The 26876-nt window shown below is 49.1% G+C and overlaps 1 protein-coding gene across 2 annotated transcripts in view; it reads left to right on the forward strand.

The window, feature by feature from the left end:
• Window positions 1–6676: 6676 nt before the first annotated feature.
• APBA2 (amyloid beta precursor protein binding family A member 2) overlaps window positions 6677–26876 on the forward strand; it is a 73472-nt gene continuing 53272 nt past the window's right edge. For both annotated transcript variants that reach the window (XM_021680490.2, XM_021680491.2), the window contains exon 1: window positions 6677–7642. In XM_021680490.2, coding sequence (XP_021536165.1) covers window positions 6677–7642 — 966 coding nt within the window. The remainder of the gene's footprint in view (window positions 7643–26876) is intronic.

Raw genomic sequence — 26876 nt, forward strand, 5'->3', positions numbered from 1 at the left:
TGTTTCCTGCAATTAAGAATTCCTCATATCAGTGAGATCATATGATACATGTCTTTCTCTGATTGACTTATTTCGCTCAGCATAACACCCTCCAGTTCCATCCACGTCGTTGCAAATGGCAAGATCTCATTCCTTTGGATGGCTGCATAATATTCCATTGTATATATATCTGTATCCCCTGTTTTAAATACACAGCAAAACAGATCATAATCCTTACCCCTGGGAAGTCTTGTGTCCTCGGAAGCAGTCACCTCTCGGGTACAAAAGTCTGCCCGCATTCGCTTAACAAATGATGTGCTAAGGTAAGTCACGTGTCCTGCCCTCTCCAAAGGCTGGGAGTGGAGTTCTTCACAGCCTCCTACAGGGCAGCTGTCCCCTTGTCACAGCTGCACCCCCAGGAGGAGGACGCGCTGAAGTCACTGCAGACCTTCCCGGGAGATGCTGCCTGCAAGCCTTGCAGCCGGGGAAGGTGAGATTTGGTGGCTGTGTGTGGGACCTCCCTGCAGACACGAAGGGCACCGCAAAAGCTGCTTGTAACCGAGGTGTTGTAAGTAAAATCCTTTATCATCAGGTGTGTTAGGGCCTTATGCTTTCAAACGCACCTTTATTGAGCTACACTGGATATTATAAACTCAGAACTCTTTCTTGGCAGGAACCACTTGGCTCCACCAATATTTTGCCCCACCTTTCCTTCTCCCCGCCCTTTGACCTCACCACACCTTCCTGGTCTGGGAAGGGTCTGCTGTTCTCTGACTAGCCCTTGTGTGCTCAGGGCACCCACCTATGTCCTGCTGGTAGGGACTATAGGTGACCCATGAGCTGGATCTTGGAAAGCGATAGGGAGAGAAGGCGGAACACGATGGCCTGGGCATCTAGGGAAGGGTCTTGTGTTTCTTGGCAAGGAGGTCACACCCATTCTGTAGTTAGTGGAAAGCGCCCAGAGGCCCCCCGAGCATCTATTTAGGGCAGGGTTTCAAGTGCAGTCCTAGAGCCTCTGACATCAGAATCACCTGCAGCTCTAGGCCTGGCTTTTGGCTCACCCTCTTGGAATCTTGGGCCCATGACTCTGCATGCTCCCCAGGTGGGCCTTGTATCCATCAAAATGAGTGAACCACTGCTTTGGGGGAGTAACTCTTGGCTTTCCCCAAGACCTCGCCCTTCCCTGCAGTCCCACCTGGATGCACCCCTATCCCATTGCAGAGAGGCACATTATGTCCCTGGCCAGGGTCACTGTCTACCTGTGTTGGCAGAGTTCCCATATAAGGGAACATAGATTCCCCATCTAAGACATGCACCTAGTCAGGTATTCTCTCCCTTTGAGTTTCATTTAAAATTTTCCTCAACTCCCTGTATGTAGTAGAAAAAAACAAACGTTATAGAGTTGAGGTCTGTGTGGGTTTTTCTCCTATTTAACCCACGTCAAGCCCTGAAGGCAGGTGCTATCATTGGGCAGAAGGGGATCCTTCTGTTAAATATCTTGCCCAAAGCCCGACAGTAAATGGAGGTCTGAATTTAAACAGGACCTTCTGTCTTCATCTTTAATGGGAGGGTTCTTTCTCTTATACCCAAAGTGCCCCTATAGGTTAAATGTAATTCTGCAAACATTCAAAGATGTGGCTGCCTGCCGCCCAGGTTCTATATCCACGGAAAAGAGAACCGAATCGGAAGGTCCGCACTATTAAACTGTAGAAAAGCCAACAATTAGCATGGTATTTAATAGTGAAAACCTTTTTAAAAATAAGATCATTCACAATGTCCAGCCAGAGCCCTATGGGAACCTGAGGCAAAAAGAAAAATCAATAATACTGATCTTGTCTTTATTTAAAGCTTCGATATTTTGTTTACCATCTATTCTTGCATTGATTTTTATTTTTTAAAGTGTTGCATTAAAACATTTGCTCTTTGGGGGGCGCCTGGGTGGCTCAGTCCGTTAAGTGTCTGACTCTTGATTTTGGCTCAGGTCAGGATCTCAGGGTAGTGAGATTGAGCCCCGTGTCGGACTCCGCACTGGGTGTGGAGCCTGCTTAAGATTCTCTCTCTTCCTCTGCCCCTCTCCCCATCTGTCTCTTAAAAAAAAAAATTCTGTTTTGATTCCTGAGTTTTTTGATGCCTTGTTAAATTTTGTGATTGGGGTGAGTGCCATCCATGCTTCACCCTGGACCAGCCCTGGTAAGAAGTAAAGACATTTTCATTGCCATTAGGAATAAGTCAAGGATGCCCCTTTAATCACTTAACTGTGTAGTAGAAGCCCAGGGCAATGCAGCCAGACAAGGTGATCAAATGCTGAAAAGGAGAAGAACAAAATTTATCAACTAAAATCTATTAGAATTTAAAAAGGGACTTTTACAAGCTCAGTGTGGATTTTTTTCTATGTACCAGCAATAGCCAGGTAAATATATAATGGGAGACACACAGCCACAAAAAAAAGTAATATAATCTAAGAATAAACTCGCTATGAAGAATCCCGTAATGCTGTTGCAAGACATTTAAGACTTGAATAAATGGGGAGGTATTTCTTAAGTGAAAAGACCCAGTGTTGTACATACAAAAATTACTCATTGGGGCGCCTGGGTGGCTCAGTTGGTTAAGCGACTGCCTTCGGCTCAGGTCATGATCTTGGAGTCCCTGAATCGAGTCCCACATCGGGCTCCCTGCTCGGCAGGGAGTCTCCTTCTCCCTCTGACCCTCCCCCCTCTCATGTGCTCTCTCTCATTCTCTCTCTCTCAAATAAATAAATAAAATCTTAAAAAAAAAATTACTCATTGTAGGGGCTAGAAGGTACGGGGGGAGAATGATTTTCTGGTGAGTTGGCAGCAACTGGGTTGACCATCTAGACCTCGTGGTTGACATGTGAGAAGAGAGGCTCCTCTATTTTTTTAAAAAGATTATTTATTTATTTATTAGAGAGCACGAGAGCATGAGAGCACAAGCAGGGGTAATGTCAGGCAGAGGCAGAAGCAGGCTCCCCACTGAGAAGGGAACCTGACTTGGGGCTCGATCCCAGGACCCTAGGATCATGACCTGAGCCAAAGGCAGATGCTTCACTGTCTGAGCCACCCCTCTGCTGTCTCCTGGGTGCTCCCAGGGCTCCTCTATTTTTAAAGTATGGACAGAAATGGGCTGAATCTGCTGCTTCAAGGGAAAATGTCCACACCTCCTGGAACCACAGGACTTATCATAAGTGCTTCCTCTGACACGCCCTGGGTCTGTGAGCTGCACCCCATCCCTGGTACCATGAGTTCCAGATTTCCCAGGGGAGGGGCCATTTTCCCTTTACACAAGCAAATCTAGCCATCCTCTGGAAACCTTGATTCTTTACATTTAAAAATCTACTCTATCTGGAGAGTATATCCCTATAAGGTAGGAAGCAACTTTGTTTTCCCCTAAATGTTTAGCCCAGTGGGTTTCAAATTTTGCTCCACATTAAAAATCTTGATGCCAAGTCATGCCTCATACCAGTGAACTTGGAATGCTAGGCATTGGCCCTTGTAAAAGTCCCCCAGGTGATTCCAATGTGCAGCAAAGTTTTAGAACCACTAGGTTACCCAAGGATCCCCATACCTGCCACTGAAAAGAATTTTTTTTTCCCACCTGCCTTAGGGTGACGACCCATTCTGGTTTTAGCACTAAAAGTTCTGTGTGTCGGGAAACTCCTCACTCCCAGGTGAACTACATTTTATAGATAAAACTAAGTAAACACAGATCTGTTTCTGGGCTTTCTCGTCTGTACCATTGCTGTCTGTCCAGCAACGATACCATGGCATTTTAATTACCATGACTTCAGAGTATATATATATAGATAGATAGATAGATATATGCTTGATAAGGCAAGTTCTTCTTCATTAACTCTCATTTTTAGATCTTTCTCAGCTATTTTCACGTGTGTGTTCTTCCAAGTGAACTTAAGAATTATTGGGTCAAAGTTCCCCCTATATTCTCCTGGGATTTTGGCTGGGCTAGGCTTACATTATAGATTGTTTTGGGTGACTCATTTATAGGATCAGGGACTATTCCATGTTACCGTCACGTATGTACTTTAGTCCTTGAGTCTAAGATTGGCCTAGAGGGCGTTATGTGTAGATATGGGCATACATGTGTCCATGCATGTAGATTTTGTCCCCCAAATGACAATTTGAATTTAAGCTGGAATTTGAAGTTAAGAGGTACTGTGTACCTGAGTTTGTTCTTTAACAAGCCTGTGGAAACCTGCAGCGTGCATGGCCTGAGGAAGTACAGAGATGCTGTAATGTCAATGCATGTTTCGGGACTATTTTGGGGAATATCATTACTAGAGATTGTGTCCACAAGAAGGTGACTGCCATTTTCCGTCAGTCAGTGTCCCGGGCATTAGCTATCCTCTGTAAAAGTAAGAGATCTGTTGTAAAATTGTAAGTGGCTGTGGGGCAGGTCAGGGCCTTCGGTGCTTCCTCTGGGCACCTGTGTTTTAGTGAACACTGAGCACCTTGATCCCTACCTGGGAACAAATCTCTGGAATTATCCCATCGGTTTTGGGGTTTAGGGACAGGGTAACTTGTGAGGGCATTCAGCCTCTACAGGGTCCATCTCAGTGATAATATTACTGGTGTGGGGTATCTTTCTAGTCTGTGGGCTGCTCTGGAGAAGAAGCACAGTGCATCTTTCAGCACAGAGTGGTGCTATCAAGCCACGGCCGTTCATGAGCGCCTTGTAAGAGGAAACTTCCTTGGACTGAATTCACATGTTGGAAGCACGTGGCTCAGCCAGTAATGGTGCTCCTGAGCGTCTGCACAAATGAAATAATTATCTCCTCCATTCTTTTGGGAATATGCATAATGCTGTGACTGGCCATCCGGTAAACCCAATGTCATAGCAAAATGCATTTTGGGCACCGCCACAAGCAAAATGCTGTGTGGGCACTCTGGGGAGTATGGAGTACAAAGGGTTTTTAGTTGAGGACTTTTCTGGGGAGATAAGGTGGAAGAAAGAAAATGTAGAGCCTGGGCCAGACCTGCCATGAGAGCCCCTATCTCCGCTCTCCACTCTCTACTGCTGAGCCCAGATCCCATTGCTTCCACTGCCTGAATACTGCCTGAGTCACGTCTCCTCTCTCATTTCCACTGCTTTAGTTTAAGCTGTCATTTCTTTAAAAAAAACTTTTTAAATTGTGATAAAACGTATGTATCGTGAAATTTACCCTTGTGACCCTTTTCTTGGATACAGGCTCTCGTTTCTTCTCTCTGGACACAGGAATACGTTTTTAAAAATAAATGAACTATGATGCAAACAAAACCAAGACGTATATAATGTGAAAGTACAGTTTAAAGAATAAAGCAAATAGGGGCACCTGGGTGGCTCAGTGGATTAAGTGTCTGCCTTTGGCTCAGGTCATGATCTCAGGGTTCTGGGATCGAGCCCCGCACTGACTCCCTGCTCAGTGGGGAGTCTACTTCTCCTTCTGACCCTCCCCCTTCTTGTACTTCCTCTCTCTCTCAAATAAATAAAGTCTTAAAAAAAAAAAGATTAAAGCAAATACCTGGGTAACCACTCAGCTGAAGAAATAAAACATTAACCATCTGTTTGGATATCCTCTGTGCCTTTTCCCTGATGCCAGCCCCTCACTTGCCCTAGAGCACAGTAATAGACTTTTCACTGGTCTCCCTTCCCCCAGCATCTCTTCTACGCTGGGCTCAGACAGATGAGGCTAAAAGAGAAATCCTGTGTGTCCTGCACCTGCTGAAAGTTGCCTGATGACTCTGCGTGGTTTGTGGGATAAAATGCAGAGAGTCCTGGGTGGTGGGGGAAGGACTTCCCCAGTTTGGATGCACAGGATCTTCGCGGTGCCCCGTGATACCACGACCCACCTTCCACAAGCTGTAGCCACACCCTCTGCCCTTTCCTGGGTGCTCCCCTTCTCTCTGCAGTCAGGCAGCGCTGTCCTCCCTCTGGTGTCCCCCGCCTTCTCCGGTGCCCTCAGCCTGCTGAGCCTGTGAGGCGAGGGCTCAGGTTCAGCTTCTCTGTATGGTGCTCGGCCTGGACAGTTCCCTGCAGAGGTGGTCACTGGGGGAATGTGGTTTGAGAGGGAGGAGGAAGGAGAGGCTTCTGTGCGCTGGGGAGGGCGAGACAAGCTGATAGGGGAGGGAACTTGAGTGGGCCTTTGGGGAACACTGAGGATTTAGACTTGGAAGGTAGTGTACCTCCTCATCAGACCTCATCATGTCTTCTGAATGTAAGCTTCTCTGTCTCACTCTTTTTTTTTTTTTGAGAGCAAATAACTTGATCTGATGACTCTTTGTCTTGTCACCTTGGCTACCCAAACTGGTGAGCGTTTTTAAGAAGTCCTTAATGAGCTGGTGAGATTCTGGGAGAGAGGCAGTCATCCTGGTGAATGGCAGGTGCCTCGCCTCTGCCCCTTTCCCTCCAGCCCCGCATGTCCTCTCTTCTCTTTGACATGGGCGTGCATGGTTCGCAACACGTGAGGCAGCTGCAGTGGGGATGTTGCATTGTTGGAACAGATGTGCATTACCATTGCCCTGAGACAACATGGTGGTGAAACAGTCCAGTGGGTCCCGCGGCTGGCAGCCCATGGCCCGGCACGATTCTTGGGGTGGCCATGCTTGGCGGGGTTCTGACTGTCCTCTCCAATGTTCCTCCCCACAGTGGCTGTCTGCAGGTGACCATGGCCGTGTGAGCGTCCGCCATGGCCAACCGGAAGCGTCAGAGCACGGCGAGCAGCATGCTGGACCACAGGGCGCGGCCGGGCCCCATTTCCCATGGCCAGGAGCTCGAGAGCGAGGACACAGAGCTGCCCCTGGAGGAGTACGTGCCCAAGGGCCTGGAGCTGGCCACCCTGCGGCCCGAGAGCCCCACGCCCCCGGACCAGGGGTGCCACGACCACAGCCCTGATGGGGACTCCAGCTCTGACTACGTGAACAACACCTCCGAGGAGGAGGATTACGATGAGGGCCTCCCCGAAGAGGAGGAGGGCATCACCTACTACATCCGCTATTGCCCCGAAGACGACAGCTACCTGGAGGGCATGGACTGCCACGGGGAGGGGTACCTGGCCCACGGCACACGCCACCTGGAGACGGACGAGTGCCAGGAGGCGGTGGAGGAGTGGACGGACTCGGCAGGCCCCCACCCACACAGCCACGGGGACGAAGGCAGCCCGGACTACCGGGACGGCCACCTCCCCATCCCGGAGGATGAGGCCTCCGTCCTGGAGGCCCAGGACCAGGAAGAAGGTGTCCACTACTGCCCCAGTGAAGAGGGCTACCAGGACTACTACCCCACGGAGGCCAATGGGAACACGGGCAACGCCTCCCCCTATCGCCCGAGGCGTGGGGACGGGGACCTGGAGGACCAGGAGGAGGACATCGACCAGATCGTGGCCGAGATCAAGATGAGCCTGAGCATGACCAGCATCACGAGCGCTGGTGAGACCAGCCCTGAACATGCCCTGGTGCGGGGGCCCGAGCCGGGGCCCGGGGACTCCACGGAGGCCTGCCCGCCCGGCGAGGCCAGCCACGGCCCCAGCAGACACGAGGGAAGGCCCAAGTCGCTGAACCTCCCTCCTGAGGCCAAGCACTCCGGAGACCCCCAGAGAGGCTTCAAGACCAAGTCCAGGACTCCAGAGGAGAGGCCGAAGTGGCCCCCAGAGCAGGTAGGACTCTGGCTGTCCCCAGGGAAGGGGGGACGGAGGGGCCCAGAGAGCAAAGGATGCTCTGGTGTCACCTGTGCAGATACGAAAGCCCATAGCTCAAATGTGCGTTTAGTTCTTCATCTGTTCAGTTACGTAGCAGGTGAGTGGATGTTCTGGTGCCATCCAGAAGACCGCCCCCTCCCACCTCAGAGAGATTTGGTCTCTAGCCCGCTTGCCCTGGATCTGCTCATGGTTGGGGGTGGTTCCTGAGACTACCATCCCCCCACTAGCTGGTTTCTTCAGGCCGACAGGACATTGGCAAGGATGTGGGGTTGCTGGGTCGTGTATAATGCTGCAGCCAGTCGTTGGATGCCCCAGTGACAAGGGACAGTGACCTGAGCACATTTCACAGGGGCCACTGTATCCCGGTGACATTCTTCTGAAAGCTCAGGGGCTGGGCATTATGGGCAATTAGCTGTAAGTAATTATTTTGAAAATAATTATTTGAAGGTTTGACAAAGTGTTGGAGAAGAAATGCATGCTAATGAGGCCAGTGGATTTAAGCATAACTATATTTCCTTTTAATTATATTAAAGGGAGCATGTATTCTAATAGCTACATTTGAAAAGCTGCTTTTCAAAAAAAAAAAAAAACCCTCTGTGAATATGTAAAGAAGATGTGATTATTACACTTGCGTAAAGGAACTTCTATTTGGCCAATTCTCTGGGCAAATGAGAATGAAACACTTTTATATTTTTAAAGCCTTAATTATTATTTTTTCCCCAGAAGAGTCCATGAGTTTAAAAAATATATACATATGCTAAGAACGTGTCTTTGGGACATAAGTCATATTCACTCGCTGCTAGATTTCTGGCACTTGCTTGTTGATACCTTTTGTTCCTTTTTAAAGATTATTAAATGTAAGTTGGCTTCCTTTTGAGGGTGTTCCTGGCATTCAGGGCAGCTGTGCATATACACCAGGGGCTTTGGGATGTAGAGAAACCGCTGTTGCCTGGTGGATGTGGGGAGCTCCCCCCAAGGGCAGGAGGCTGTGGACCTAAGGTCTGGGCTCTAGGCCAAAGCGCTGCTGGCCCTCTTCACTTTGGCTGAGTTGGACTCATGGCCCAAGAGCGGCTGTGGTGCCACAGGGGACTGATGGGGGCTGCACGGGGTGGGCGACATACTGTACCTATTTATAGCAAATGACTTCCCTCACGAGGTTCTTGTCAAGAGAACATAATCGTTAGAGCATGAAGGGGAGGGGCCGCTGAGGGGAAGGGCGGGTATCTCCTCGAAGCAAACGCTCTTATCCAAGACACTGGAAAAGCTCATTTATTTTTATTTTATTTTATTTTTTTAAAGGTTTTACTTATTTATTTGACAGAGAGAGACAGCGAGAGAGGGAACATAAGCAGGGGGAGCGGGAGAGGGAGAAGCAGGCTTCCCGCTGAACAGGGAGCCCGATGCTGGGCTCGATCCCAGGACCCTGAGATCATGACCTGAGCTGAAGGCAGTCGCTTAACCAGCTGAGCCACCCAGGCGCCCCTGGAAAAGTTCATTTAAACTGGTTAATTATTGCATAGCTTTTTTGGTTTACTCATCATTCATTTGCAAACTACTTCCCTCAAGGGGAAAGCCTGGTGATTCCCAGCTCAGGGCTGACAAGGGTTCTGGATGAACATGGGATCTGAGGACTCTGCCATGTCTGAGTGGATGTGACCTGGATCTTTATGTCTCATAGACCCAAGTGACCCATTCTCCAGATGAGGAACCTTTTGAAATTTGACCCAAAAGAGCCACTATGATAGGATCATGTTGAAAGGAAGATTGTGTGAAGGAGGTGCGGTGGGAAATGGGGTAACTCCTTGCTTCAGATCACAGCCTGCCTTCCTCAAAGGAATCCCTTACTCCCCCACCCCCACTCCACTGCCCCTGTGGGGGACAGCCAGACTATGTGGGAGCCAACAAAAGAGCGGCCTCAAATAGGCTTCCAGGGTGGATGAGTCCCTTGCTGACCTTTACCTGGGCCATCCGTGGTTAGTGTGGCATAGCTGGGGGTTCAGGCTACGGTAAAATAAAACAAAAAAACTAAAGGAGAAAGGCCAGTACTAGCTACCTAGAGTCTCCTTTCTGAAGCGCGGTCTGTGGGCCAGCAGCCTTGGCCCCACTGGATGGCCCCGCCGCAAGACCACTGAATCGACAGTCGGTAAGATGCCCCATTCACATTTGAGAAGGGATACCGCGGGAGGCTTCTGCTGGGGGAAGAATTGCATGGCATCCCTCTCCTCTCTGACACTCCTTTTAAAGCTGGAAGAGTTATGTTGTGGCCACTTGGAAGAGTATCGCGTACATTCTGTTTCGTCCTTGCATGAACAACGATGTCACAATGGAATCAGAAATGGGAATGTGGGGAAAGTACCTGCCACGGCTCCCACGGCCCTCACAGATGAGCTCTTTTGGTGTCGCCATGTTCCCCTTCAGACTCCAGCACTGACCATGAATAATGTACGTGGCTGTCATGGTGGTCCAGACGTAATTTTGCCATCCACCTTTTAGAACCTGACACGCTGCAAATGTTTCTCCGTGTCGCCATGTAATTTTCGTGATCATTTTTACTGGCCTTTGCATGTTCCATTCAGGCCACGTGCCATCTCATTCGTTCGTCTGCACAGACCCTGCCAGTGAGCATGCAGGTTGCACATGGCATTGTCTTTTATGCCTCAGGCCGGCATGGACATCTCGGTCCAAGTTTTCCTTCTTCTGGTTTATCACTCGAGGATAAATTCCTGTAGTGGGCATGAACGTTGACCGTTTCCCCACGTTTATCTTGGCTACTTGTCTCTCCTTTTCCATGAATGGCTGATGTGTGCCCTTTATCTTGTGGGGTCTGGATGCTTTTCTATTTCCTAGGAGCACTTGCATGCTCTAGATGTTACTTGTTGCTACAGATATTTCCTTTGCCATGTTTCCTTTTGAAAAGACTCCAGTTTGCAGGTGGACCTCTCACCTGCATGAAGCTGGGGAGACCCAAGAGGTCTGCACTGGGTGAGGGGAGGGCAGGATGTGAGAGAACCCAAAGGAGATAGGCTCAAGTTGCAGGAAGACGGGTTGGGATGGGGGGGGAACAGAGGTCTGTGCATGAGTGTTTTTTAGAGAAGAACGAACTGTTTTCAAAGCAGTGCATGTTTATTGAGGGAAATTTGGAAAACAGAAGCAAAAATATATATATATATATATTTTGCCACGTGGCAGTGCCGAATTCTATCACGGGGAGTTTTCAAATCAAAGAGGTGAGCTACCTGACAGGATTTCCCAAAGCATCCTGTTAGATGTGTTCTGTAAACAAAGCCTGGCTGATCCTTGTTATTCATGGATTCCATTATCTGTGGCTCGGCCCACTCGCTAACATTTATGTGTAAGCTTAAAATCAATACTCGTGGCAATTTTGCAAGCATTTGTGGGCATGCACAGAGGCAGAAACGTGAGTCACTCAACGTCCATGATCCCAGTGGAGTTTGAACGAGGAGACACTCTGCCTTCTTGTCTCAGCTCTCATCTCTCATACTGCAAGCAGGCGTCCTTTGCATGATCTTTTTGGTGCCATGTTTTTTGCATTTTTGTGTTCTTTGTGGGGTGATAAAATGACCCCCAAGTGCAGTGCTGGAGTGCTGTCTAATGTTTCTAAGCACGAGAAGGCTGTGATGTGCCGTATGGAGAAAATACACTGTTAAGATATTTCGTGTAGGTGTGAGTTATAGAGCTGTTGGCCATGAGTCAACAATATGGTACAGCCAGAGAGAGGAAGAGGAAATTCACCAATCTGTACACAAGGTTGCTCTGGAAAGTGCTAAAGTAATATGTATAGTGTGTGAGGAAGCATTGGAAAAGTGGCTAACTGTGGATTCACGAGATGACCCGCTAATAAAAAGAGTGCAGTGAAGGCACTGTGATGAGGCTGAGAACCCAAGAAATTTACGGTCTTATTATCCAAGGTCAGGGAATTGTGAGACTCTTTCTCAACTGGTTTTATTATAAAGAAATACTGGATGTAATTACTTGTGAGGAGTGCACATTAAATAAAGTGTCTAAATAGAAAGCACACATAAAACAATGTGATGTATTGATTGTTCAACAAAAATGATGGCCAGAGTCTTTGCAGGAACCTTATCCTGTATTTCTCCTGGGAGGTGGGTCAGTATTCATACATGTGGAGTTCACAGCTGGTTTATAGACTAAAAGTCCCACGAGGCAAGGAGAACTGGCTGCATCTGATAGACAGATGAGTTTGAGAAACTTTACTGCAAAGGTTTCCCATCTCCTTGGTTGTGCATATGCCCTGGGGCGAAGTCCCATACTCTACAACAAAGACGCCTCCAGCCCTGCTTGGCCGCTGTTGCCCCTAAAATCTGGATTATCAGCCCCTTTACTCTCCGTGTAGGGCCTATCAGGACAATACACCACAGTTGCACATCTTCAGGGACAGAGAGCCGGATCACACAACTTCCTGAGGTCTCTCCCTTCACGACTCTATCCCAGGATGATTCAACATCAACCCAAAATGCTGAGGACAGAAAAGGTGTCGCTTTTGTCACTGTTGGGATCCTGGGCTTCTGAGGAGTTAATGTTTCTTTTTCTACCATTTGTGGGAAGTCCCTGGGTGATGGCGGAGGTGACGCTGGTGTTGGTGGTCATGGCCGGAACGGTGCTCAGGCCCTCATGTGTACAATCTCAGTGAATGCTAGAACATTCGGAAGTGATAGGCACTAGGGTTACTCCCATTTTACAGATGAGGCCGTTGAGACTTACGTGGGGTAAGTACCACCCCCATGGTCAGACAGCTCAAGCAGTAAACAGTCTGTGTTGCACCAAAATTCATGCCTCTCACCACCGCCCTCTGCAGTTCTTGAAGGGCTTCTAGAAGAGCTAACGCGGACTTCCATGGCAGGGAGTGTTTGAATCCGCCCTCTGGTGAGTGAGGCACTGTGTGTGAATCGGGCGGTATTCCTCCCGAGAGCGGCCATCCCTACTACTCTGTCCTCATTGACTTGGTAACCACAAGGCCTTGACGTGCTCCATGGTTCGTGGTACGTATGTCCTGACACCTGTGAGGTGACCAGTGTCCACAAGACCTCCGTACTGTAGAATCGTCCCAACATCCTGGCTTCATGAGATCTCAGGCTGTGGATCAAAGTAGTCAAGTAGAGATGATCCACGGGCCACTTTCCATAATTTTATTGAGCTTTGTTGATAGGAAATATTTTATTTTTTACATACAGTGATGAAGAATATGTGAGTTGCATCCAGCCTAGTTTGTACTGAATATCCAGATTGCCGTTTCGGCTTCCACGTCTGCTGTGAGTGGAAGGAGGACCTCTGTGGGACTCTGGTCCCACAGCTCAGGGGTGGCAAGTCATTGGTACACCTTCTGTGAAGAGGGGCTTGCTGATCAGTGCTCCCCTGGGGTTGCTCCTCCATGTTCCTGTAAGAGCATGTTTGTTTGGCCCCCGAGATAGTTCTGCAGATTTGTGGGGTGGCCTGCAAGGGTGGGTTCTCGTAGTCTCTGGGTGATGTGCTGTGCATCTGGGTTTGACAAGGTTGGGGTTTGATTTGGACTGATTCTTTTGGGCTCCCCATCTTTTTCATGTGACATCTCACTCGAGAAGGGGTACTCTGAAAATATCTGCTCTGTGCCCAAGAGTCCCCCTTTGTAGACATATTCCTTTGGGCTCTGGAGGTTTCTGGGGCTGTAGGCATTCCCGGTCCTGTTCCATGGCCTCTGTGGGCTGGGTGCATGTCAGGACTTCCATGGCCATCTAGTTCAAGGTGTTGGATTTCTGGTGGCCACTGTGCCCAGAACAGCTCTGCACGCTGGGATGGCACACCCAATCCCTGTTTGGATTATTGGGGGTTTTCGAGGTTTCTGTTTATCATCGGTCCAGCCAGTGCTTTCTAAAAAGAGCCCTCTGAGGGAGACGAACCATGAGAGACTATGGACTCTGAAAAACAAACTGAGGGTTCTAGAGGGGAGGGGGTTGGGAGGATGGGCTAGCCTGGTGATGGGTTTTAAAGAGGGCACGTTCTGCATGGAGCACTGGGTGTTATACGCAAACAATGAATCATGGAACACTACATCAAAAACTAATGGTGTAATATATGGTGATTAACATAACATAATAAAAAATAAAAATTAAAAAAAAAGAGCCCTCTGACAATAGAAAAAAAAAGGAAAATCAACATATCATAGCCAACTTAATACAACAGGTAAATCGAGGCGTGATACTGAGCCCAGAGACCACGCCAGACGTCCAGGTGTTTCTCATTGCTCCTTGTGGCGATGGCTTTGCTGTGATCTGGCATTCATTGGAGGCTTGCTTTGTGAAGGACCTTTCGAGACTGTGATAGGAATGCTGGCACCGCATACAGAGGGAGGATGCTCAGTGCGTGGGTGACCCCGGCCCGCCTGGCTCTGTGGGCACCTGCTCGGGGCCGGCACCTCTCACGCGGGCCCTGTTCAGCGGCATAGGAGGTGGGTATGGGCACCTGCTTTACAGTAGAGGGTACCACGCCCTGAGGGGCTGAGAGGAGTATCCTGGGATTGTTGGCTCCCGGGTAACCTCGGTCGGCGTGCCGCGGGACAGCAGGTGCTCAAAGGGATCTGCTGCTTGCACCGTGCCCGGGAGGGAGCATTCTGTCCCAACCTGGCCCTAGCTAGGACAGAGCTGGAGAAAGCCTGCGGGCAGGAGCTGAGGGCAGGAGTTCTGGGGAGACACAAGGGCATGGCCCGGTCAGGGGAAGGTCCTCACCCACCCCGTGCTTCTATGGAGTGTAGGTGGCCTCTTTCTTCCCGCAGCCCTGCCCCCAATTCTGCAGGCACCCCCACTCCTCTGCCCACCTGTGACATCGGGTCCTGCCTTTCTTGTGCACATGGGGAGGTGGCACGGGAGAGTTCCCAGGGACTCCTGTGCCCCTCTCCAGCCTTCTCTGCTCCCAGTGCCTTGATGGGTAGCCGTAGCACCTGCTGTAACGGATTCCTGGGGCCACCCTGAGAAACAAAATCCAGGCTGGTACGGCCTTGGCGTTCTCAGCCCCTCACTTGATCTGCTCAGGCTTCCAAACTTGATTTCTCTGGGCCTGTTTGTCGAGTCAGCACAATGGCCTTATTTGATTTTTATGAAGCCTCTTGAAGACATATGACCAGGGCTGGCTGTTGTTGTCACAGAGTAGCTTATTTAGCAGGAATCTGGGATTGCTTCAGTGCTTTTAAAATCTAGTTAAAGCCAGGGTCTCTAAAACACGGTTTTATTGTCCAAGAAAATCATGGAGAGCCCTTCCACTAACAATAATCTAGACAGAAACGTCCCCACCTCTAGTCCTTGAAGAGAGAGTAAGGTGCAGTGGTTAAGAGAACAGGGGTCAGAGCCAGGAAGCCTGGACCCCATCCTGCAGACCCAGCTCCCAGTTCTGGAACATTCTGGCCACATTGTATGCACCAACAATCACCTATCCCCTGGGGCTTTGGGGAGCGGAGTTGGCATGGATCAGAGTCTGTGGTGGATGTAAGAGGCATGGAACACTCGCCCTGATGGTGAGAGTGATGATTTCAAGTCTGAGGAGCCTCTTTCAGGATGTGGGGGAGGCTGCAAACAGTTTGGTCCAGGGCCAAGCTGTGCAGGGCTGGGGACACCACTGAGCAGGTTGGCATCGCTGCCTTCTGGAATGCTGTCAAGGGAGGGCTGAAGCCATGAGACAAGGTGGGAGGAGGACCAGAGTGGCCAGGGACACACTGGAGACGGGATTGTGCGTGCGGCCCGAGTGAGACCTGACAGGGCAGGGGTGCCCTGGTTTTCCCACACTGTGTTCCTAATAGGAAATTAACCGAGAACCCCACTTTCTGGGCAGGTGAGCTGGGCTCTGGGCCACTGGTCTCTCACGAATTCCAAATGGCCGTCCAAGGCACTCTCCTTAACCTGGAGTTTGTGCACATAACGCCCACCGTCCTTCAAAGCCGACTGTCCCCAGCCAGGAGGCTCAGATTCCCTAGGCTGCTGGCGTCTGCCTTCCTTCCCCAGCAGCCCATGCATCTTGGCACCTGCGACGTGCCAGGCACTGGGGGTGCAAAGATTGAAAATGACATAAGCCCCCATTGCAAACCTCATTCTAGAGGGAGATAGACAGACACACAGAGACTCCCCAGTCCAGGTGGAGCTGGGTGCTCAGGAGAGGGACTGGCTGCAGCAGGGGTGATAAGCCGAGAGGCTCTGGGACTTTGGGGGGAGGGGAGGCTTTGGGAAGTGAGGCAACCAGGTGAGGCTGAACGTGTTGGTGCATGGGGGCTGGGATTGTGATGGGGGCTGAGAGCCCTGAAAGAGAGCAAGGGGGAGGCAGGAACATGGGATGATGATGGTGACAAGAGAGGGAGGAGGGCCATTGGTTGGGAGGGGGAAGCCAGGAGGGAGCTTAGGAGCAGGGGCATCTGGAAGGCCAAATACAGCAGGGCAGTTAGGGGAGACCTTGCTGGGAAGCCCCCGTGCAGCTCTGATGGATTGTAAGGGGAGAGGTTGACATGTGGGAACCGAAGGAGGTAAATGGGCAGTGTCTATAAGGACAAGGGCGGGGGGGCCCGAGGAGGTGCCAGCAGGGATGGAGCTTGGATACATGCAGGATGCCCAGCACAGGTGGAGCTTGAGTTGAATTGCATTGTCCTGAGTCACACCCATTTGCCAGCGGTGTGTGTCTCAGGCAAATCTGGGGGAACAGGAGGGGTGGGTATGGGACTGAGGTGGGGAGTTGGCCCACATTCGGCTCCCGTCCTCGGGGCCCCTGCAGCACCTCCCACGGTCCCTTACGTGTTCCAGGGGCTTGAGACGCATCCAGCTGACGAAACTGCTTCGTCACGTGACATTGCCTAGGAAGTGCAAGGCTCCATGGAGGAATTTTTAGAAACATCTTCTGTTCAGGAAGAAAGGCCACATTACTGAACACAAGACTCAGAGATGTATAATGTCACCCATGGGGCCCTCTTCTGAGATGTGACAGCATGGCAGTGGCCGCAATGGGATTGTCAACCCAAAGCCTTCAGATTGCAACCAAGTCTAATCAGTTACTTAAAAGGTCATGGGACAATCATAACAGGAGGCAAACAAAGAATACCTCCCAATCCTATATGGATAACACCACGGGCAATTCAGGAACACTAAGCACGTCTCAGAAACTTCGAGAAAGGAAGTGTGGGACAGAATGGCGCCCCCAGGGCTGCTGGTGGATTCCAGAACGTGCCAGGTCCAGGTCTGTTTGCTGATTCCATGGTCACACCAGAGAAGCCGGTCTCTGTCCACCTGAGACCAAGCCAAGGCCCAAACTGTTGGAGCTGAAGGATGTTTGGAACTGGGCTTACAGAATCTCATTGTTTGGCTCCTCTGGTTTCAATGAGGAACACGTGGCCCAGGCTTGCGTCTGGTTCCTGTCTCCATTTAAGAGACATTGACTGAGATGGCTGTATGCTGTCTTTGGTGCTGATGCACTGCTGGATCTGCCCCCATGGTTGGCCACCTTACCCTGCTGTGAGAGCAATCAGGCCATAGAGGTCAGCGAGCCTGAACTAGACTCCGGATGTGGGGTTGCTGCTCAGGAGAGAAGCTTGGGCACGTGGTAAGGTTGGAGGGATGTTGCTGTTTGGGGAGATTGCGCATTCACCCTCCTTGGTCAGCCTTCCTCTTCCTTGGCCCAGACACTTGCAAGTGGCCTCTGATTTGAGACCTGTTTGCCCTCTCTGATTTCAGATGCAGCCCTACCCCTTCCCCAACACTCCCCACTCAGCCTTTGAGTCTCTGGCTTCCCCTCAGATCAGCCCTTGGTGCCAGCAGGGAGATATCTGTTCCTAACTTTCCTTCCCAGAGCCTCTGGGTCTGCTGGCTTTGACCGTTTTGCACGCTGACACAGACTCACCTGTCTCAGTGTCTTTGTCAGACAGGCTTAGACCTGGACCGTGCCACACCCACGCCAGTTGTCTGGGGGTGCTTTTCGGATCTTTTGATCACTCCTGCTGTTGCTTCCTTTTTTTTTTTTTTTTTTTAAGATTTATTTATCTTAGAGTAAGAGAGAGCCAAGGGGAAGGGCAGAGGGAGAGGGAGAGAGAGAATCCCAAGCATACTCCACACTGAATGCAGAGCCCAAGGCAGGACTCGATCTCACAACCTTGAGATCATGACCTGACCCGAAACCAAGAGTCAGATGCTCAACCAACTGAGCCACCCAGGTGCCCCTGCTTCCTTTTTTTCCTAGGTATTGAAAATAGAAGCTCTTCTCTGCTGCTTCATTCATTCATTCATTGGGACCTAAGTATATAAAGATAGCACACTAGTCCCTTCCAGAAATATGAATGCTAAGGAGGGCATGTGTGGTGATGAGCGCTAGATGTTACACGCAACTACTGAATCGTTGAACACTGCATCAAAAAGTAATGATGTACTATGTGCTGGCTAACTGAACATAATAAAAAAAATAAAAATGGTTCAATGTGAAGATTAAAAAAAAGAAATATGAATGTTAATCTTCAATAGAAGAGGGGAGATCTAGCCACTCGCCAGGCCTCAAAACCTGCTCCAGAAACAAGACCAATGGCAGGTCGGGGTTCTTTTTGCTGAATCGAATTGCAAATTATGAGAGACGTTGTGGAGTGAAATTGCTCCCCAGGGTTTTTCTTGCCTAATATCTCATTAATATTTAATCTCCAGGCCTCTTTTAAATGCCAAGAAGAATGAAACATAATGAATGAACCCAAAGAATTCCAAGTCACCTAAACTATGGGCAGTTTGGCCCATATTCAGAGATCATGGCATGGTGATTTTTTTTGTATTTGTAGGAGGATTGTTTTCTCTTCTGTGCCACAGTTATAGTGATAAAATACAAAAGAAAAGACTTTGGGGGCACCTGGTCAGTTAAGTCAGTCAAACGTCTGCTTTTGGCTCAGGTCGTGATCCCGGGGTCCTGGGATCGAGCCCCACATCGGGCTCTTTGCTCAGTGGGAAGTCTGCTTCTCCCTCTCCTTCTGCCCCCTCCCCCCATCCCCCCACTCTTTCGCTCACACTCTCTCTCTCTCTCTCAAATAAATAAATAAAATCTTCAAAAAAATAAAAAGAGGGCTCGCTTCGGCAGCACCTATACAAAAAAATAAAAAGAAAAGCCTTTTACATGCCGTGGATTATTACTCAGCCTGAAAAAGGAAGGAAATCCTGACGCCTGCTACATCATGGATGCACCTTGAGGACACTACACTTCGTGAAATAAGCCAGTCCCAAAAAGACAAATCCTGTATGATTCCACTTATATGGGTTCCTAGAGTAATTAAATTCATAGAGACAGAGAGTGGAATGCTGGCTGCCAGGGGCTGGGGAAGCAGGAATGGGGAATTAGTGTTTAATGGGTGCAGAGTTTCTGTTAGGGAAGATGAAAAGTTCTGTGGATGGATGGTGATAACGGTTGCACAACAGGGTGAATGCATTTCATGGCACTTAAACGTCCACTTAAAAAGGGTTGAAATAATAAATTTTATTTTATGTATATTTATGACAATAAGAAAAAAGAAAAGAGAAAAGGCTCTTGGCCCATTTATTGGCCTGAGCCAATTTGAATCATCTAAAACCAAGTTGAGCCAATCTGAACCCGTGTAACCAGTATCAGACAAACACACACACACATTCTGGGCCAGTCAAAACCAGTTTGGTGTAGTCACAGTAGAGATGAGTGGACCACACTCATTTGGCCCTGTGGTCACTGGTGTGTGTGGTTACAAGGCAGTGGGTCTGCTCATCTTTAAGTAAGATAGTTGAGGTCCTACTTCATTGGTAGCATTCAAATAAAAATGTACTGTCAAATATATCATTAAAATAACAGCTAGTTCTGGGGTGCCTGGGTGGCTCAGTTGGTTGAGCTGTCGGCTCTTGATTTCAGCTCTTGGGGTCTTGGGATGGAGCCCCATGTTGGGCTCCCCACTCAGCGGGGAGTCTGCTTGTCCCCCTGCCCCTCCCCCTGCTTGTGCTCTCTCTCTCTCAAATAAATATATAAAAATCTTTAAAAAAAAACAGTAGCTAGTTCTACTCTCTGTCCTTCTCCTCAGTGTTAGGAAAACCAAATATTCTACATTATATAATCATAGAAGTTGAACAAGTGGATTTAGTAGAAGCTAACTGGGTCGTTGGTATCTTCTTTACGTATTAGCTGGTTAAATGTATTTTTCAAATTATGAATCATAGGACTTTGTTTTAGTGTTTGCAGGCTTAGGCAGTTCCATTGAGTTGTTCATTACTTAGGACTGATAATATTGACTGAAACAGAGAGCTGGGCATAGCAGTTCCAGGTTTGGAACAGTAGCCTGTTTAGACGAGTAAAAGTCCAGTATAGAAAATGCCTCTGGAAATGGAATTCTAACACTGACTTAGTATTGGTCAGTTGATTTCCTTTTGACTTATGTGCATTTGTTTCCTTCATTTCTCAGATGTCAAGCTAGCTTTCGAAGAATGTGAGTGCAGGGCTCTAGGCTGGGTGTGGGAGAGGCCTCAGGTCTCCCAGGAGAATGCAAGAGCCTGCCATAAGGCCAAGAGACTGTTCTGCTCTGGAGGGTTGCTGTCATTTAAACTCTGCTCACACGGGGATTCTCACCTTTAAATCAGCAGGGTGGGAAAGGATGCCGGTGTTCACAGCCAACTCGTAGAACCTGTGGGAGAAGGAGCCATGTTGGCCCCCCAGCCACAGTTTTAGAAAGGGGCGGTGTAGGTTTTCTCTTTGAGAATTGAACGAAACCAAATGGAAGACTCCCTAGTTCCACAGCATGCTTTGCTTTAAGAGGTGGAACCCCCTTCTTTTCCACAATTGAATCCAAGTGTGATATCCTGGTGTGTAAGGCAGGTGACTGGGAGGGAAGAGTCTCCGTGCCATCTGGACAGCCCACCTACTTCCTTTGGCCTTTGTGTCCAAGGGGAGTGTTAGTCCTGCACAAGCTGGTGGGTGACCTTCAGCTAAATTAAAGTGAGTGTCACAGGCAGCGGTAGTATGTCTTAGATCCTTAAAGGGCTCTGGTTATTCTTTCTTTCCACATTATTTAAAAATAATTTTTAAAGATTTATTTATTAGAGAGAGAGAGCAGGGGTAGGGGCAGAGGGAGAGCGAGAGAAATCCTTAAGTGGACTCCATGTTGAGTGCAGAGCCCGACACTGGGCTCGATCCCAGGACCCTGAGATCAAGACCTGAGCTGAAGTCAAGAGTTGGACGCTTAACTGACTGAGCCACCCGGGTGCCCCATCCACATTATTGTTAAATCGTAGTGATACACACATAAAATAAAATTCACTGTGTTGACCGTTTTAATGTGTATGGCTTGGCGGCATTTGGTGCATCGTTGTGCAACCACCACTATTTGGTTCCAGAACGTTTTCATCACCCTAAAGGGAGAACTCATACTTATTAATAAACAGTCACTCCCCATTCTCCAGCCTGTGCGAAAGACAAATCTGCTTTCTCTAGATACAGATTTGCCTGTTTCTGGACATTTCCATCTAAATGGAATCATGTACTATGTGACCTTTTATGTCTGGCTTCTTTAACTTAGCATGTTGTTTTCAGGATTCACCCATGTTCTAGCATGTGTCAGGACCTCATTCCTTTTCCTGGCTGAGTGATACTCCATCGAAGGGATACACCATCCTTTGTTTAGCCATTCATTTGTTAACAGACACTCAGGTTGTTTCTTCCTTTTGACTGTTATGAATAATGCTGCCATGAACATTCGGGTACAAGATTTTGTGTAGATAGCTGTTTTCAGCTCTTTTTGGAGTGCCATTCCTGGATCACCTAGGCATTCAGTGTGGAACTTCCTGACGACTCACATACTGTTTTCCATGATGGCTCAACATTTTACATTTCCTCCAGAAATGCACTAGGGTCCTGGTTGCACTCAAATGAAAAAGATTTAACTGCCCTCAGCCTTTAATGGTTCAGCCTTGGGGCTTCCCTCTTCAGCCCCTCAGGCCGGATCACACAGGAACTGCCATTGTTCATATGTGTATTTGATCATTCTCTGGCTTGCCCCACCAAGGGTCTGAAGGTAGCAGGACTGCTGAACTGTACCATGCTGGATGGGAAGCTGTCCCAGGTCAAGATCTTTGTTGTATGTGTCTTCCGGGCCTCAAATGTAAGGTGCCCGGTGCCATGCAGGACACCCAGTAGATGCTTACTTGGGACTGGTCATGTGGATGCAGCCTTTGTTTGTGTGTGTATGTGTGTTTTAAAGATTTTATTTATTTATTTGACAGAGAGAGATACAGCGAGAGAGGGAACACAAGCAGGGGCAGTGGGAGAGGGAGAAGCAGGCTCCCCGCCAAGCAGGGAGCCCGATGCGGGGCTCGATCCCAGGACCCTGGCATCATGCCCTGAGCCGAAGGCAGACGCTTAACAACTGAGCCACCCAGGTGCTCCTTTTGTGTGTTTTTTAATACATTTTTTAAAAATTTATTTATTTGAGAGAGAGATTGAGAGAACGAGTGGGAGGATGGGCAGAGGGAGAAGCAGACTCCCTGCAGAGCAGGGAGCCCGACACGGGACTCAATCCCAGGACCCTAGGATCATGACCTGACCCAAAGGCAGACGCTTAACTGACTGAACCACCCGGGCACCCTGGACGCAGCCTTTGGACAGTGCTTCATAAAGGGTTGAAATGCAAAGGCCAGTTTAGGAGAATTCGCTTCTGCTCTGAAATGCTGGGCCAAGCACCCCAGGCACCAGTGAAGGACAAAGTCAAGGACATGCCAGGCAGTCCTGGTGGTCAGTAGTAGGGGAGGTTTTAGCAAACCAGGTGCAGAGAACAAGGCCAGGGCCCGAGTGTGCCCCAGGGGGCTCAGTGGACGTGGCAGCATGTCAGGCCCCAGGTAGGGCTGCCAGATTTAGTAAATAACAAGAGGACACTCAGTTAAGCTTGAACTTTGGACAGATGATGCAAAATTGTTTAGTATAGGTATGTTCCATGAAATATCTGGATGGTGGGTGGAGTGAATGTGGGGATAGACTCTCCTTCCCCCTCCTGTTTGCAGGCCCGCCTGGAGATGTTAAAAGATAGACTGACTGGCTGGTTTCCCTAATGGACCTTGTCATGATTCTTTGAAGCCACAGATTGGCTTCAAAAAGATATGATCACCCCCATGGGGATGACTATTATAAGAATAAATACTTCATCCCCAAGCTCTCATTCTCCTCCAGACAAATGTCATGGGAGTGATCAGAATTCTAAGAGGGACAGAAGAAAAAGAACAATATTGTCATTTTTCTGAGCCACCTGCCTGTCAGGAGACAGGGTGAAGGGCTTGTGAAATATGTTCAGGGTGCAAAGGCAGACCTTCAGTCAGACCACGGGGGCTGATCCTCTCAGCGTGGCCACCTGTGAGCACCTGGCAGGCAGTGGGTCCCGGCTGACCCCTGCTGTGTGGGACAGAGGAAGGCATCTCTGCTGGGTGACCGAAGTCTTTGGAAACAGGGGGCAGGAAGTGATTCCCAGAGAAGGCTGTCACCTACCTGAGTCATCTGTAAGCCTGGGATGTCTCTGACAAGGAGTCACGAGTGAGGGGAGACAGCACAGTTCAGTGGGAAGGTTGTGGCTTGCCTGGCTTTGAGCTGACACTCTCCCTCCATGTGTCACTAACATGCTTGTCATTCAGAAGAATGCTCCAGAATGTTTGGTTTTTATTACAGATGGCGTGAGTGCGGGCATGCTAGTTTGCTTTGGTTTCACGTCAAGCCATGTGGGTTATGTTGCTGTATTTTCCATTTAATCAAGCACACAAAATCCGAATTGACACTGGAAAAAAAAAAATCCTAGCTTTGGTTTCACCAACTGGAGCCAAGATCCTTATTAGAGCAGTTTATTCAAATGAATATATTTTTATTGCAGGCAAATCATCCCTAGGCCTGAGCAGCTGTCTCTGGTCCTGGCATGTCATGACCCATCTGTGCCACACATTCGTGTTCTGTTCTCAGGGCGCTGGAGAGGGAGTCCTGCCACATTTCATCCCACCAGGTTTCACTTCACACGTCTCACTCAGCGTCTTCTCTCAGGGCATGGTTGGTGCGGCTTCTAGCCCGTGGCGCCGAGAACACCCCTCGGCACTCACCTGCTTCCCTGTTGACTGGGAAGGACTCAGGTATCCCTGGCTGGTCTCTCTTTCTGAGGTGCGGCTGGCTACTGTACTTTGGGGAGTACACAGAAGGATGAAATAGCATCTTCATCTCAGATGCTGGGAGCCCCAAGTCCACGTGGGCCTCTACGATGTTAATTTCAGATGCTGCACCCCATGCTGCCAAGCGCACCCCCGCCTTGCCCTTGAGATGAAAATTAGAGTGCCAGATGGGCTCTCCCAAGCCCACCTCTCTGAAAACAACCCCGGCTGTTGATTATGAGACATGGTTGTCATGGTGATGAGTGGAGAAAATGCTGACACGGAGGAAAGGGTCTAGCCTGTAGAAGCTTTGGGGAGAAATTGTCATTATAAGTGGATCTGAGGCCCTGTATTGCCCATGGGGCCCTGGGCCCCGCATTCCAAGGACGGGCATGGGGGCACAGAATCCAGCCTATGCCCCCTGGCCAAGCCCTCACCCCGTGGGGGCTGCATCCCCCAGAGGGGCACCTCTTCCATTTGCCAAAGGCATCCAGTGTATGACGAGCAGCAGTCCTGACATTGCCTTTTCCCACAGTGCATCTGGCACCCTGATGAGAGTCTGTTGCCCTACATTCATGGCAGAAAATTTAGATTCCATCCCAAGCTGTAACATTTGTAGAAGTGGTGTTATCTTAGTCCGTTTGGGCTGCTATAACAAAAATACCATAGATGGGGTGGCTTATAAACAACAGACATTTATTTCTCACAGTTGTGGAGGCAGGAAGTCCAAGATCAAGGCCCCAGCAGATCTGGTGTCTGGTGAGGGGCCACTTCCTGGTTCATAGCCAGAGCCTTCTGGCTGTGTCCTCACATGGTGGAGGGGGTGAGGGAGCTCTCTGGGGTCTCTTTTGTAAGGACAGTAATCCTATTCATGAGGGTTGTATCATTACGAGTTCATCTAATCCTAATTACATCCCAAATGTCCCATCTCCTTGGAGGTTAGGCTTCGATATATGAAATTGGTGGGAACATATCCAGTCTATAATAGGTGTCGTTGACCCGTTTTCATCTGTCAGTTGGTTGGTTTGTTTCTTTAGGGTTTTTGGAGATGACTATTGTCCGTCTAGCTTCTAGTAAGGCAGTGCAGGCCTTCAGGAAATGAAGTCTGTGAACTCAGCCTAGGAAAAGTCACCGGACTAGAGCTCTTTCAAACAGGGAAAACGCATGTGCTCTAAGCAGACCTTGAAATAACCAAGAATACAAGACAACAGAAGGTTTTCTGGGAGGATGTCGCAAATTTGGGTTTTACTTAAGGTGGATAGGAACAGCATTTGAGGTGAGAGTTCCCACTGTACCCTTTGGGAGATTTTGCCTGGTCTACCTTGGCCACAAAGGGAGGTGCAGAACCAGTGAAGCAGAGGGAAGACTTAACTAGGAGGCTGGGAAAAAAACCTGGCTCCAGGAGGACCCTGGCAGGAGTCATCCCCAAGTCAGGCTCAGCCCTACAAGAAGGGGCACTGTCCGCTCGCCTTGGTCAGCACGGGGTCTACTGGGATGGAGACCCCGGGTGGAACACAGTCCTCTCATCTAGGGCAGGATGGGTTCACCTCCCAGAAGGAGGTCTAGGAAGGGTGGAGGAGCATGCTAGCAGTCCCAGACCTGCCCGAGCCCCAGAGCCCCACCTTGGAACTTACTGGGGCAGCAGGATGAAACCAGGGCCCATGTGCATTATCTGAGAGCTCATAGGGCTTGAGGGTAGGGACAGTTCTTCGGGCTTCCAGCGAAGGAAGCAGGGACCAACCAGACATCAGACCCTCCTGGGCCCCAGCGGCACCTCTGCAACCCCTCCATTCCAGGAAAGCCTCATTTCTCCTTGTAGCTTGAGTTCTGATTTCTCTTGGAAGATGGTGATGCCCTCCTTTCTTCCTCTTTGCACAATCTTCCCCATGCTTGAAGCGCAGCCCCACTTTTCCCACCTCCTTCTGAGCCATCCCTGCCCTCCGCAACCCCCACTGCCTCTGAGGTGCACTAGTGTTTGTAGTCATGGAGGGGACACTCAGCTAGGAATCCTTGGTCTGCTTGGTGTCATCAGTGCCAGGAGGGTGGGCCCATGTCTCTTCATTCTTCTCTAGCCCTCCCAGAGAGATTGAAGGACATCAAGGAACACAACAGTAACAGTCTAGCCAGGGAAGAAGACCAGTAGCAACATCTTGCTATGCCACCTAGACCTGTGGGAACCAATCCGTTATTGCCAACACCTGGAGCCTCAGTCTTGTCAACTGTAAAGCAGGAGTGGAAAGAGTATAACTTACTTATTTCTAAAGAAACACGAGTGTGGTAGATATTTGTATTTATTTGTAAGTATGACTTTTCAGTAATGTCATCATTATCATCATCATCATTATATTGTTACTGCTTGATAATTTATTTCCAGAAGTTCTGAAACTTCACATGATGGCTTACTAAAACATCCTTTGGGATTTGTAGAGTGACTTATCTTCTATCCTTCTATTTATCCTCTATCTTCTGGATGGCACAAGGCACCAAATAGAGATACCTAAACTTTAAATTTCGTTAATTAAAATTTTGGTTTGATGTCCTCTTTTTTTTTTAATTTTTTTATTCTTATGTTAATCCCCATACATTACATCCTTAGTTTTAGATGTACTGTTCCATGATTCATTGTTTGTGCATAACACCCAGTGCTCCATGCAGAACGTGCCCCCCTCAATACCCATCACCAGGCTAACCCATCCTCCCCCCCTCCCCTCTAGAACCCTGAGTTTGTTTTTCAGAGTCCATCGTCTCTCATGGTTCGTCTACCCCTCCGATTTCCCCCCCTTCATTCTTCCACTCCTGCTACCTTCTTCTTCTTTTTTTTTTTTCTTAACATATATTGCATTATTTGTTTCAGAAGTACAGGTCTGAGATTCAACAGTCTTGCACAATTCACAGCGCTTACCAGAACACATACCCTCCCCAGTGTCTATCACCCAGCCACCCCATCCCTCCCAACCCACCCCCCACTCCAGCAACCCTCAGTTTGTTTCCTGAGATTAAGAATTCCTCATATCAGTGAGGTCATATGATACATGTCTTTCTCTGTTTGACTTATT

The sequence above is a fragment of the Neomonachus schauinslandi genome, chromosome 9, assembly GCF_002201575.2.
Source record: "Neomonachus schauinslandi chromosome 9, ASM220157v2, whole genome shotgun sequence".
NCBI lineage: Eukaryota > Metazoa > Chordata > Mammalia > Carnivora > Phocidae > Neomonachus > Neomonachus schauinslandi.